Source organism: Penicillium robsamsonii (genome assembly GCF_028829455.1).
Source record: "Penicillium robsamsonii strain IBT 29466 chromosome Unknown utg000005l_segment0_segment0, whole genome shotgun sequence".
In the NCBI taxonomy this organism is placed as follows: Eukaryota; Fungi; Ascomycota; class Eurotiomycetes; order Eurotiales; family Aspergillaceae; genus Penicillium; species Penicillium robsamsonii.
Genome location: NW_026643223.1, coordinates 2,473,978 through 2,487,477, shown reverse-complemented (window position 1 = coordinate 2,487,477; position 13,500 = coordinate 2,473,978). Strand labels below are relative to the sequence as shown.

The following is a 13,500-nucleotide window of genomic DNA, read 5'->3' as shown; positions in this document are numbered from 1 at the left end:
ACTCTAGCTCCGGGTTGCCACGTCCGCTCATGCACGATGCCGCAGGACAGCAAAATTTGGAATCGCCGGCTGAAGAATCCATGCTAGTGGCGCTTCGATACGGACTACATACCTCGAGTGTATTTACGTGTTGGAAAAAAGGAAGTGATGGCGGACGGCCAAAAAAAAAAAGAAACGATTTGGTCCATTTTTTTTTGGGTATCTCGGGTTTCGTATCCGCACGTCCGGAGCCACTAACTAGCTTCCGCGAACTTGAAAATAAGCTCAAGATTCGACGGTCGCGTCTATGGCCTTGACCCCCTCAAATTTCACAAAAGACTGATCTCTAGGTCTTTAAATTCCCGTTTCAGATTAGGGAAAGGGCACGGACAATGGACCAAGCGCCTAGTGGAGATAAACATTATACCCCGGAAGTCTCACTATCTTACAAATTCTCGAAAAAGAAAAGAAAAGGAGCAAAAAAACGAACTTTGAATGGAAGCAGCTGCGTGTATGATGTAGTTGAAAAGGCCCACTAGGATGGCGCCGACTAGCACCGCAAAGTAAGTATCCATACGGAGTAGGTCCATAAATGTTGGAGAGATTCACCTAGACCATACGGAGTACATTAGTCAGTGATCGCTTAGCCTCTCTTGGCTTGCAGGAGATGATCTCAGAGGCGTCGAGGAAGACCGCTCTTCTTCTTTACCACCTGTTGTAGCTGATGTGGCCAAGGGATCGCCGATGAGCCAATACGATTGACTAACTAGATAAATGTTTCCGCCTTGGGCTTACTGGATATCTCGATTAGGTCCCACCTTCTGTGATGTCTCCTATTCCTTGATAAAATAGAAGGATAGAGGGTTTATTGGTGCGGGAAGATATTTATGGATACAACGGCTTGCTGCAGATACCCTGCAAGTAGTTCAGATAGAGCGGAGACGTTGAGGGACTTGGAGAGATTTGGATAATTTGATTTGTTCGACCTGATGATCTTTGTGGCTGTTCTCTGAACATCGAAGTTGAGAGGTCCCAAGGTAGTGTTTTAGGCCGATCTCGGACCCGCCGACAGAACCATGGAATCGAACAAGGTATGTGACACTCATCCATGGATCACAGCCCTAAGCGTCAATGCGCAGAACGAACTCGACCCATCGACTACACATTGCAAAGGGGCAGATGTGGTTGATCCAATCACGAGATGCAGGAAGAAGTGACACGGAAGCTCTCGTATTGCCACACGCTCAGGTTTGCAGCTATTCATTTTTCCTTGCATTAGCACAAAGCCGATTACTTTCAGGGGACGTCATGTGGAGATCTGCCAATGCTCGGGGTTTGGGAGACCACGGATGTCCCGTATCATCAGTACGGAGTATATTTATCTCACCTGGACCCTGCCCCTGATCGAATGGCCCCGGATTTCTTATCCATCGGCAAGCTGCGTTTACCCTTGTTCAGAGGGTGTCTCTTGTTTCTATTAATTAACACCGTGGGTCGTCGAGGTTCATTGTTTTCTTTGTGCAATTTACTGCGCTGAACAAACGCGGCGAACCCCCGGCTCGGCCTTGTTCGATTTTCATACGTACTATCTCACAACATGGATGTGAATCGTGGATATCCATTTGGTGGAGAGGTGCTGGAGCGAAGACACTCTGATACGTGCACCCCGCAGCAACCACCGATGAACATGGTAATAGGACTTCCCAATTGCAAATGATCAAGTTTGGCTGATAATCAAATAGCCGATCACTCCTAAACCGAATCCCACCGAATACGCACACCCACACTTCGCCATGATATACCTCGACCATAACGGTCAATGGCAACTACAAGCCTCGCCCTCAATTGCAGGCTGTGAAGGCGCCATCTTCACACCAGATGTTACAGACCGATTCATAGAAATGACTGGCCAGACCCCACAGGCCAACCCGCAGTTCACAAGTGAGCCGGATTCTAGAGTTCAAATTCCAGAGCGGCCAGACTGACTTTCTTTTGCCTCCTTGCAGATCCAACCCAAGCACCCCACTCCCCTTGGGACGAGCAACCATCTTCCGGATGGGGCCTAACCAGTCAGACGAGACAGGCCGAGATGATTCCGTTCCAATGGTCGTCTCAACAAAGTCGAAAAAAGTCAAAGCGTGCCAGCGGCATGCTCAAGTCACGACCTAAATCTAGCTCACCGCCGCCTACCACACCTCCACCCGGACGGACTGTTCTTCGCGTCGGTAACCGGGCCCTGCTGCGACGGTACTATGAGAAGGCATTTGAGGATTTCCAGCAGCTTAACTGCCGTGCTATTGCGAAATCCTACATTAAACTTGTGGAGCCGAGGAAACAAGTCCATTATCCGTACAATGGGCGAAGAGTCATTGCTGGTGTCTCACAGCGTGTTGACCCAGAGTTCACCAAGCCTGCGTGGTGGCCCGCTGGTGTCTTACACAAGGAGCCTGACCATCTGCTTAAGCCTGGTGAGCAGATCCTTTCAGTATCAGTGATATGAGACGATCAATACTAATCGACAATAGACCGACTACGACTGCTTGTCCATATCCTCTGTGAGCTAAAGGACAGCCACGGAGTTACAACAGACAAACTGCGAGACGCTGGCCAAGACGTGAGACGCCAGATTACCCCCGCCCACCGGCTGCAGGTTCTAGATGAGATCTACTTTGTGCGACAAATGGAAGAACAGTTTCTGGACGGTGAAATCGGTATGTGTCACCCTATCCTAACACAAAGCCTAATCAGCAGTTCCGCTAACCATGTCTGTAATTTTGTCACTATAGACGGCAGTACCTTGATTCAGGTAACCCAAACGCATCTACCAGAAGCGATATTCCAAGACAACGATGAACTGTCATCCCGTCCACACGCAGCACCGGTAACATCGTCTGTAGTCGAGGCTGAGCATGATATGCACGATGCAGGTGATGAACCCGGCACTTCTACGCTGGAAGAAGATGACTCAAGGCTACACAACCCGCATAGTCTGCCCCTCTCACCCACCACTAGCGAGTCAAGTGGTCCACACAGCCCGACAGGCAGCTTCGGCTACCCAATGGGCATGGCACCATCGGTGCATGTAATCCCCCCTCTTGAATCCTCCAATGTCTCAAAATCTATGCATCCAGATCCGAGTTATCTCTCTGGGTACTACCCGCAGCAGTTTGTATCTGATAAAGGGCCCGGGTTCTGGTCGCAGACCAACCCTGCATCGCAGTTTGGATATTGATGTTCTGCTTTATTCCCTCTCTTGTTTTCACCAGCACCGACCTGGAGTTTGTGAGCGTTTGGCTGGACACGGATATGGGGGTTTGCGGGTTGCTTTTTCTATACTATACTATATATATATTTCTTTGGGATATTACGCCACCTCCCTTTCGTATACGAGAGAGGCCAGAGAGAATGTGCAACAGATTAATAGAGGAACTTGAATATGGTCAACACCTAGAACAGTGCTAGTAGAGAAAGAAGCCAAAGAACTATAAAATTTGCTGCCTCAGGCGGCATCCAAGACAGCTGATTGGATCCACATGACGATCCCCCAGCGCAGCTCCGGCCAACCACCTCGCACATTACAAGCACACGTCAATTTCTCAACTTCTCGCTGGCTCTTGTCCAAGTATCTTTCATCTTTGTGACTGGCAAAGCAACAGTTCTGTATCGCTGCTTTCTGTGTCATGCGCCAGTGACTTTGGAGTATACTTTGTGGATCGCCAACCACAGTTCACCATCACCCTGTGAGTCCGAAGCGTGATTTACCGAGTCGTCTATTTAATTGCCCCCCATGTCTATATGACGGTTGTGTGTTTTGACTACACCTGTTTGGCACATATCTACTAAGCTGTGCTCTTTGAGCTTGTTTGCAATTATGGGGATGCTAACATTCAATCGTTTCCTCAGTCGACCATATCCCAATACTCGGGACGGACCAACGATACTCTCTTTTCAGCAAAAGTTCTTGATGGAAAGCAGCACCAGCTCGAGAAGAAAATCCGATCCCACAATGTCAGCTGAGCCGCGGGTCTCCACGCCAGGCCTGGACGAGATCGATGTGCCCTTCCCTTCAGACGACTTTGCCGATAACGATGAATTCAGCTCTGCTCACACATCCCCGGGCAATCTGTCACGCAACGGCTCCTTCTCAAATAGCAGCTCGTACCAGGAGGACTGGGAGTCATTTCCACCGCTGGATAAGCTGACTGTTTTCGACCTACTCGACAACATCCAGCTCTCGCAGCGCTTGGAGAAATGGCAGCAAACCATCGCCATGCAAAAGGAAAAAGTGCGCAAGCAGCGGGAGAAGCTCAAGTCTTCTTCCTTGAACGCTAAAGATCGTGTTGTGGGTGAATGGAGGCGCCGGGCACCGACCGCCGATGAAAAGCTGGAAAAATACCGTTCTCGGATGAAGCATGGTGTAGAACGCCTGGGCAAGCAGTGGAGTCAGACGGCAACTGTCACCCTCCGGGAGAAGATGTCTTTTATCGCTGGTGTGCTCAATATTTTCATCAGTGGCTACCTGATTGGTGCTTACCCAGAGTACTTTTACATCTGGTTTAGCGTCCAGCTGGCATATTTCATGCCCATCCGCTACTTCACGTACCACGCCAAGGGCTACCACTACTTCTTGGCCGATCTCTGCTACTTTGTCAATTTGCTCTGCATGCTGAGTATTTGGGTCTTCCCTAACTCGAAACGGCTTTTTATTAGCACCTTCTGCTTGACCTTCGGAAATAATGCGGCTGCAATCGCCATGTGGCGCAACTCTATGGTCTTCCACAGTATGGACAAGGTTACAAGGTATGTTAGATATCGAAAGGAACCAAGTTCGTTTGCTCACCTTCTCTCTGCAGTCTCTTCATCCATATTATGCCACCCGTAACTTTGCACTGCATCGTACACCTGACTTCGGTTGAGAAACTCAAGGAACGCTTCCCTGCTGTCTACAGCATCAAGTTTAGTCATCCCGGGGACCCAGAGCATTATGGCCTTGGTGCCATGATACTATGGTCCACAGCTCCTTATTTGGTGTGGCAGCTTATGTACCACTTCTTGATCACCGTGCGCCGCCGCGACAAGATTGCAGCGGGTCGCCCGACCAGCTTCACCTGGCTGCGCAAGTCATACTCCAAGGCGTGGATTGGGCGATTTGTGCTGAGTCTGCCCGAAGCACTACAAGAGCCATGCTTCATGTTTATCCAGTACGCGTTTGCTCTGTCCACAATGATCCCCTGTCCGATCTGGTTTTCGTCCAAATGGGCCAGTGCTCTATTCATGTCTTCGCTGTTTGTCTGGAGCATCCACAATGGAGCAACTTACTACATCGATGTCTTTGGAAAGCGCTTCGAAAAGGAGCTGGAGCAGCTCAAGGCGGATGTTGCACGTTGGCAGAGCTCTCCCGAAGGAGCAACTAGTCCTCCCCTTATCGCTGAGCCCAGTCCTCTCACTGACGCCATCAATGAACACAGCGAGGAGAAGCGATCCAGCATCGATCGAATCCCCTTGTTGGATACTGCGGAGGCTTCGTCTACTGATGTCGCAGAGGGAAATTTGAACCAGGACTCTGTTCTTCGAGAGCGAATTTGAACCCTCGGAAATCCTGTCTTGGCGCCATCGTTCATGCAGTCTTTATATACCCTAATTGTTGGTTTTCTTTTTTTTGTCAAGTTCAAGAACCTTCACGTTGAGCGAGTTTTCTGTTTAGTACTAGTATATACAAAGTTGGGTTAGATATAAATAGTAATTGCCACGAATCTCCAGAACCGGCTATCTATTTAACTCCGAGCAAAAACCGAGGCGGTATCGGGCTGTCACGTGCAAGATGACTGCGGCAGTACATCACAACATCTCTCGTCAGAACCGGTTCCAGGACATTCCAAACTTTTGTGACATTTACTACTGTGATTTTTCTTTGGTTCATCCCGTGGACATTAGGATTGATTATTTATTTCATTGTTGCGCCTATACCCTCCTTGCTCGTTGCTCCGAGCACTTAATTTTTCGCCTAACATTTCCGCAAATGTCCGCTACGATGAGATCGACCGGATTGGTCCGCGGAACACCTGCCTTTCGGTCTGCGCTGATCAGTAAGTGTTGAAGAATATCGGGAAATTAGGAGCCAATGACAGTTGCTGACATATTTTTGCTGTCAGACCGTAGTCGTTCCAGTGCACTGAGCCCGGCCTCCGTTGCAGCCCGCGGCCTTCTGCGAAATGGCCGCGACCTGCCATCCCAAGTGTCGGCGCTTGCCATCCTGATCCCACAGCGTGGATATGCGACCGAGCAATCTACATCGAACAACTCTTCTCAGAACTATCCTCCCCCCGGGTTCAATGCCGAGCAAGCCAAGAAGCCGATCTCGCAGGACCAGACCACTCAGTCACAATCTACGGCTGCGAAGAGCCAGCCCGCCGAGGCATCATCAACCGTTAGCAAGACATCCGCTGGAGTCGTTACAAAGTCGAACCCGGAGGACCAGAAGTTAGCCGAGAAGAAGAGCGCGAAAAAGTTGACGCTTGGACAAAAGGTCAAGAAAGAGCTGCAGCACTACTGGGATGGCACAAAGTTGCTCGCCACCGAGGTCAAGATTAGTTCGAGACTGGCATTGAAGATGGCCGGTGGTTATGAGCTCAGCCGCCGAGAGCACCGTCAGGTATGCTTGCGCCACCAGGAATATTTCAATATCGTGTACTATTTAGCTAACTTGAAGTTTGTTTCTAGCTCCAACGTACTACAAAGGATCTGGGACGCCTGGTTCCATTTTCGATGTTCCTCATCGTTCCCTTTGCCGAACTCCTGCTCCCAGTCGCCCTAAAGATCTTCCCCAACATGCTTCCCAGCACCTACGAGGGACAGAAGGCCCGCGACACCAAGGCCTTGAACCTCCGCTCGACCCGCAAGGAAGTTTCTGGATTCTTGCGCAACACCCTACGGGAGACTGGTCTACCCTTAACTGCGACCACGGTCAAGAACGACGAATTCACAGACTTTTTCCGCAAAATCCGCACCACCGGTGAAACACCCTCTACAGAGGATATTATCAAGGTTTGCAAGATCTTCAAGGATGACTTGACCCTTGACAACCTGTCTCGACCCCAGCTGGTCGGCATCTGCCGCTACATGAACCTCAACTCCTTTGGTACCGACGCCATGCTCCGATACACCATCCGCCACCGCATGCGCCAGATCAAGCGTGATGACCGTGCGATTTTCTACGAGGGTGTTGATTCGCTTTCCGTCCCAGAACTGCAGATGGCCAGCGCCTCGCGCGGAATCCGCACACATGGCGTCTCCCCCGCGCGCCTGCGCGAAGATCTCGACATGTGGCTCGAGCTGCGTCTCAAGCAGGGCGTTCCCTCGACTCTGTTGGTCTTGAGCAACGCCTACCTATACACGCAGGGTGGTAAGGAGTCCGAGATAGCATCGCAAATCGATGCGCTCAAGTCTGTGCTCTCCAGCATTCCCGAGGAGCTGTTCCACGAGATCGAACTAGAGGTCCACAATGCCGAGGGTGCTGCTACCAACAAGCAGCGTCTTGAGGTTATCAAGGAGCAGGAGGATCTGATCCAGGAAGAGAGCAAGCAGAACAGCGAGAATGAAGACAAGGGTGTTGCCGTGCCTAAGGATATCGATGATATCGACGAGAAGGAGGAGGCCAAGATTGTGGCCGAGGCCGATGGTGCTAAGCAGTCTGCTGAGGCTAATGAGGCCATGGTGGAAGGTGATCGCGCCGAGAAGATCCCCGAGTCCAAGGACGCGAAGAAGAGCGAAAGCTTGTAGTTGATATGAAGATTCTGGCGATTTGTGTTTCGATATTAGGCATGTTTTTGGTTTGGGTTACCCTTGTCACATAGATGGTTGCTTTTGTTTTGTTGGCTCTCACTTGGTGTCTACCCCCCTTCAGTTCTCATCCTGTCTTATTTATTCTTGCTGTGTTGATAGACCATTTGATCCCCTGTCTCCCTTATTTTATGCTCCCTTCTCCATGTGATCTGGCTGTCTGGCTGATGTACTCTATTCCCTTTGGCTTCTTCGTATGAATACTGGATTACAGGATTGTTAAGCGAACACATGACTTGAGTGCATATACATTAACAAAATCCCTATTAACTAACACTTTGCGAAGTGTTCTCCGATGCCGGTTATATCATTAGTCACCGATATTACCTCGGCTACACAGCCCAACCCCGTCTTTCCCCAATATAGCTGGGACGGAGTACACTACAACGAACTTGTTTTGAAATGCGAAGACAGCTCAGGCTCCAGACACTTCGATTTAGTGCAAGCTGCCACCAAAATCGGCGCAGATTATTCCACAGCAAGCCACAAACTTCCAAAATAATGGCACCCCTAAATCCCACATCTCAGGTATGTGTAAGTCGTTCTCTGCAACTACCCGAATGACCGCGTGTCCCTGTTGTGAATCTGCTGTGTCCATTTTGCCATGCATATTATCCCTACCGTTTTGACCCCCTTTCTTCCCCCCTCCCCCTTTCAGCCACCGGTCGTAAATTGTCATTCATTTCTTTTTTGAGGACGATCATACCTGGATGTGTACAACATATTCAAGGGCCATTTGAGTTTCGGCTTTGAGTCTTACATCTTTGGACTTGAAACCATTCGGGGAAGAGAGATGGAACATTCTTTTCTTTGGTTCTAAAACAGTACTCTTCAGGCGTTCTAAGACCTCATTCCATATTCCTTGTTCCCCGTGGTTGTCCATCCCGGTGTTGAAACCCAACCCCAGGGATAGCCTAGTACTTATGATGTATCCATAGGAAGCAATCAGCAGGCTCCGAAACTATGTTCCCCCGCCAACAACGTACGACTTGGTCCCGCTAAGCAGAAGGGCGGCTGTGCTGATACTGCTGTTCGCCGATGCCAAGGGCGACCTTAAGGTTGTTGTTACGATCCGGGCTAAGACACTGAGTTCGTGTAAGTCTTCTAGAGTGAATACCTGGACCAGCCCTGTTTTCAGGTGGATGCATGACATGGGTTGGTTGTTCGGGATTGAGCTAATCTTGTTCGGGTGTAGATGCAGGAGATGCTGCTTTGCCTGGAGGTAAGTTGAGACAGTATCCTTCAAAGGAAAAAACAAAAAAGTGAAAAAAAAAAAAAAACCGAGTCAAATTGGACGCCTTGACAAGAACCAGAAAAGAAAAAGAGAAAAGGATAAAAAAGAAATATAAACTGATCCTTATAGGCCGAGCAGACAGCATGGAGACAGCCTTCCAAACGGCGCGCCGCGAGGCAAGCGAGGAGATCGGCCTTCCCGACATTAACCAAGGGCTTCCACCCCCATTCAGCGTGGAGCATCTCTGCGAACTCCCGGCAAATCTTGCCAGGACGCAGGTGGTTGTGCGTCCCTGCGTTGCTCTTCTCCATGGCTATGATCCCCGCTTGGGGCTGAATGCCGATCCTGAGGTGTCACTGATTCCTATTTTGGATGCAAGAGAGGTTGCGGCTGTTTTTACTGCGCCTTTTAAGGATTTTTTGAGTGAGAATATACACGAAGAGTGGTATCGTGGATCTTGGGGGACGTGGCATAATTCACAATGGAGGAGTAAGTGTTTTTTTTTTTCTTTCTTTCTCGATGTCGATATGCCCAATATATTTATTTCTTTTCTCTTTCGGGAAATAGGGGGGGCCAAGGAGACACAAAATCATGTGGATACTAACGACGCCACTAGTGCACCAGTTCTTTGTTCGGCATGGAGAAGGCTATCGCATCTTTGGCATGACAGCAAGAATTATTGTTGATGCAGCTCGTGTCGCATATGCGCAGGAACCAGAATTCGAGCATAACAGTCACTTTGGAGATGAGGAGATGATTGCCAAACTGTGTCAATCCGGTCAATTGAGTGAAGGAAAGGCCAGGCTTACTTAGGGGACTGTGCGGGATGGGTTTAACATGTATATCCATAGTCCAATCAGATCATCGTTTAAGCGGAGCAAGGGCGATCCGACATGTCCTTGCGTCAATGGTTCGTTTGACGATGTATATGTGATATTACCGTATATTATAACTCTCCTTACTCCATGCTCTATACATTAATATCTTCCTCTTTGTCTCCAGACCTTCTTCACATTAGTCTGTGGCGGTTTCCATTCTTTGTTTTGATACTTTTGATTGTTCGACTCTGGCTCGAAATGCCAGCTTCGTACAGCCGAATGGCACCCCCCGTCCGACCATCTCGTTCGCTCGAGGGACTCGAACGAGTAATCCCACCACTCTCGCCACTGCCACCGCTGTCACCAAATACCTTCGCTACTCGTTCCGATCTCTTTCTCAATAAACCTCTCCCCGCAGAACCCCTTCCCGAGCAGCCAGAATATTCGGCTATATGGAGTGACTCCAGCGACAGTGAAAGTACACTCGATAGCATCACCGTATCCAGTGAACCCCGTAGCTCAGCAGATAGTTATCCCATTTTCGTCAGTTCTGGCTCCGAATTTGACGATCTAGTCGATCACCCAACTCCATCCGATCAACTGGAACTATCCCCGCAATCTCACAAACGCACGCACTCTATCGCTATCAATATACCAACTGTCGAGCCCTCGTCAGTCTCGTCTTCATTTTCTGACACCCCGTACGGGCGTCCATCGAATTGGATCCCAAACCGCACAGGTACAAATCACTATTTTCGCGAGAAGAAGTGGGACTATTTCCCCGAATTGGCGCCTTCCGCTCTACAGGCCGGGGGTCGCCTCAGCCCAAATATGGTTGCACGCAGCAAAACCCGCAAAATGGGCAACCCACTCGAGTTTGCCAAGGGCAAGTGCCGCTGGCATTCGCTCGACCGCGGCGGTTTCGGCGGAGTTCGCAACTCAATCAAGACCTATGTCCACCGCACTCTCTCGCGCGACTCGACAGAAAACAAACCGAAGGATATTCCCCGCCCGGCGACAGCGCCCATGGACCACCACCTCAACGATGTAGGCGGTGCACTCGCCAGCACAGCCCCGGCACCCCAGCAATCCTTTTTGGCCTTGAACACCAACGTCGAGCGAGCCACATCTGTGGCTACGTCCTCGAGCACCGAATATGACTATACGAACCACAAGTTCCATCTTCAAACACCAATCTCACCAACATCGCCTACTTCGATCTCATCTCCCACAACACCGCGGCCGAAACAACTGGCGGTTCCGCTATCCGCCTACCAAAAACACGGCTCTGTGATCTGGGAATCGCCCAAAAAGTCCAAGCGGAACGTTCAATTCCCGAGATATAAATGTCCGTCCGGCTCTCTAGAGCCATCGTCATCGACTCCTGACTTATCTCGTGTAAATGCCATCCCTACTTCGTCCCCACTGCGGAAGCAGTCCCAGAACAATACCCGAGGGGTGTTCCTAGGTGCGAAGAAGAAGATTGCCGAGTCAAAGGATGATCGCAGACGGGAGCAATTGAAGGCTCAGATCAAGTTTGTTGGGCCTGTCAACCCGTATACTTGCGCGCAGACCGATCCATGGATTTGAGGTTCAGTCTTTGGTCTCAAACTCGCCATTTCTATTTCATCTTGTTTTTCAGCATACATCTCACGACATCTCACGACAGCATATCATATCTATACCTATACCCTTTTCTCTACAACTTTGTTTTGGTTTTGACTGTATCATTCGGTCTTCACTTGTCTATCTTCAATGTCCTCCACTCTCCCTAACCAGTTCCCCTTCTACCCGGGCATTCATGTCCCACTAAGCTCTCCTTACATACCACTTTTTTCTATTTCTTTACATGTCTTCCCTGACCTGGTGGTTTATATTTTTTTTTGTCAATATTATAGACTTCTGCAGGCATTTTCTTCTCTCGGCAATATTTCTGGCTTGGCATGGGTTTAAAAACCAGTCAACCTTTTAATCTGATCACCCAGTTGGATTCGGTGGACATCAATGCCACATTTCATTTTCATCAACTCCATTTTGTAACCCAATTACCCAAGTCGCAATTAAACTTATCTGCACACCTATATCAGACCTCTTATACAGACGTATGCTTAGTTTCTTACATGTATGCATGTACCCACAGATGCAGACGCAGACGTAATCCAAAATGACCAACGTGGGTCGCTGGCAATCATTCCGGTCTTATTTGATACACACCCGCCTTCGTCAAATCATACGTCCACTCGTCAGTCCACATCTCATTAGACTTGTATATTCCCATTGGTTCAGTCTTTATATTGCCGACCTAAGAATTCCACCGGACAAGACTAAATTCCAAGTGAGGGGTAAACGTGGGACATCTGCTTCTATAACATTTGCCAAGAACCATACCCTGCCAATCTCTTTAGAACTAGCGGTGTCTCAAGTTTGCTCCCTAAAGGTTACTGTACAGGGCGAAAGTCAGAGTCTTGGCTTTACCCCCTCATTGGGGTGTTGTCACCGACATTTCAAAGTTCTGTACCTCCATGTGGACCTGTTGGTCGATGTGTTCTGCATCACTAGTGGGCTGTCATCGGCTTGGTGATGGGTCATAATTCTACGAAGATCTAGATCTTCGTCATATGTCGCGTTATCTTTATACGGAGTTATTGAACCTTGTATGTTGCGTCATACATATGCTTAGGTGGCTTGAACTTTACTGTGAGTTCAATTTTAATTGCGTATCGCTATCTCCATGTGCCTTTGTGGGACTAGCCACTATCAGGGGTTGCTAGAAGTACCATCTGATATAATCGCAGAACCTAGATAGTCAGATTATTGAAGTACCGATCCTATTAAGGACAAAAACCACACAAGGGGGCGAGTTTTCTTACTAGTTGCGAGTAAACTCTGGAAGCTCCAAAGGCTACACAGATTGTAGCGTAGTGTAAACTTTTGGTACGTCTTTTTTCTCTCTGCTGCGTAGCCAAGTACATACGACCATAGGGTGTGGAAAACAGGGCTTCCCGTCCGCTCAGCCGTACTTAAGCCACACGCCGGTGAGTTAGTAGTTGGGTGGGTGACCACCAGCGAATCCTCACTGTTGTATGTTTTTGTTTTTTTTTTTTTAGATAACCTCTTGCCGCCCTACTCTTCCTTCAGCCCGTTCACCTAAATGCCCTAAACACCACTAGTCTACACCTGAATATCCTACACGCCCCTGAACCGCTGACGTGTGCTTCCCCTCCTATACTGAATTTTTTTCTCACAAGCGTGTTGTTTTGATCATAACTCTCTGGTACTAATTTCTACCGGTTGACACATTTCCTAGGATTCAAATGACAGTAGGAAAAAGGAGGGCGGCCGCCTAGGAGAATCAAACTTGTTGAATATAAATTCGCTGGAGGTCACCCACCCCACTACTAACTCACCGGCGAGGGGCTTCTATGCGGTCAATAGTTCGGTGGTGTCGCTCGGGTGAGAAATGGGCGACCGAAAGTGAGAGAAGGGTGAGTGTGCCATACAATCCCGGAGCAAAGAATCGTACTGGGATATTACCCTGTTCCCTGTCCCAGTGGGACCCTGTGGTCCGAACTTCTTCTGGGACTTGCACAGAATATGCCCACTCCACATAAATCGGAAGATGTGGGGGCG

The 13,500-nt window shown here is 49.2% G+C and overlaps 5 protein-coding genes across 5 annotated transcripts; all 5 read left to right on the top strand.

The window, feature by feature from the left end:
• Nucleotides 1-1,576: 1,576 nt before the first annotated feature.
• Nucleotides 1,577-3,211, top strand: N7447_008977 (DUF2841 domain-containing protein; the record flags this gene model as incomplete). Its single annotated transcript, XM_057233239.1, has 5 exons — nucleotides 1,577-1,669; nucleotides 1,722-1,920; nucleotides 1,986-2,447; nucleotides 2,505-2,690; nucleotides 2,766-3,211. The coding sequence occupies 5 exons, from the start codon at nucleotides 1,577-1,579 to the stop codon at nucleotides 3,209-3,211; spliced, it is 1,386 nt and encodes a 461-aa protein (XP_057082781.1).
• A 774-nt stretch (nucleotides 3,212-3,985) lies between these two features.
• N7447_008976 (glycerophosphocholine acyltransferase) lies at nucleotides 3,986-5,565 on the top strand (the record flags this gene model as incomplete). Its single annotated transcript, XM_057233238.1, has 2 exons — nucleotides 3,986-4,779; nucleotides 4,833-5,565. The coding sequence occupies 2 exons, from the start codon at nucleotides 3,986-3,988 to the stop codon at nucleotides 5,563-5,565; spliced, it is 1,527 nt and encodes a 508-aa protein (XP_057082780.1).
• Nucleotides 5,566-5,998: 433 nt separating this feature from the next.
• N7447_008975 (MRS7 family protein) lies at nucleotides 5,999-7,758 on the top strand (the record flags this gene model as incomplete). The annotated part of the gene is made up of 3 exons (XM_057233237.1): nucleotides 5,999-6,065; nucleotides 6,132-6,631; nucleotides 6,700-7,758. The coding sequence occupies 3 exons, from the start codon at nucleotides 5,999-6,001 to the stop codon at nucleotides 7,756-7,758; spliced, it is 1,626 nt and encodes a 541-aa protein (XP_057082779.1).
• Nucleotides 7,759-8,319: 561 nt separating this feature from the next.
• On the top strand, nucleotides 8,320-9,865 carry N7447_008974 (NUDIX hydrolase; the record flags this gene model as incomplete). Its single annotated transcript, XM_057233236.1, has 5 exons — nucleotides 8,320-8,346; nucleotides 8,757-8,913; nucleotides 9,014-9,040; nucleotides 9,182-9,541; nucleotides 9,669-9,865. 5 exons carry the CDS (start codon nucleotides 8,320-8,322, stop codon nucleotides 9,863-9,865), a joined length of 768 nt encoding a protein of 255 aa, XP_057082778.1.
• A 263-nt stretch (nucleotides 9,866-10,128) lies between these two features.
• Nucleotides 10,129-11,460, top strand: N7447_008973 (uncharacterized protein; the record flags this gene model as incomplete). The annotated part of the gene is made up of 1 exon (XM_057233235.1): nucleotides 10,129-11,460. The coding sequence occupies one exon, from the start codon at nucleotides 10,129-10,131 to the stop codon at nucleotides 11,458-11,460; it is 1,332 nt and encodes a 443-aa protein (XP_057082777.1).
• Between the last annotated feature and the right edge of the window lie 2,040 nt (nucleotides 11,461-13,500).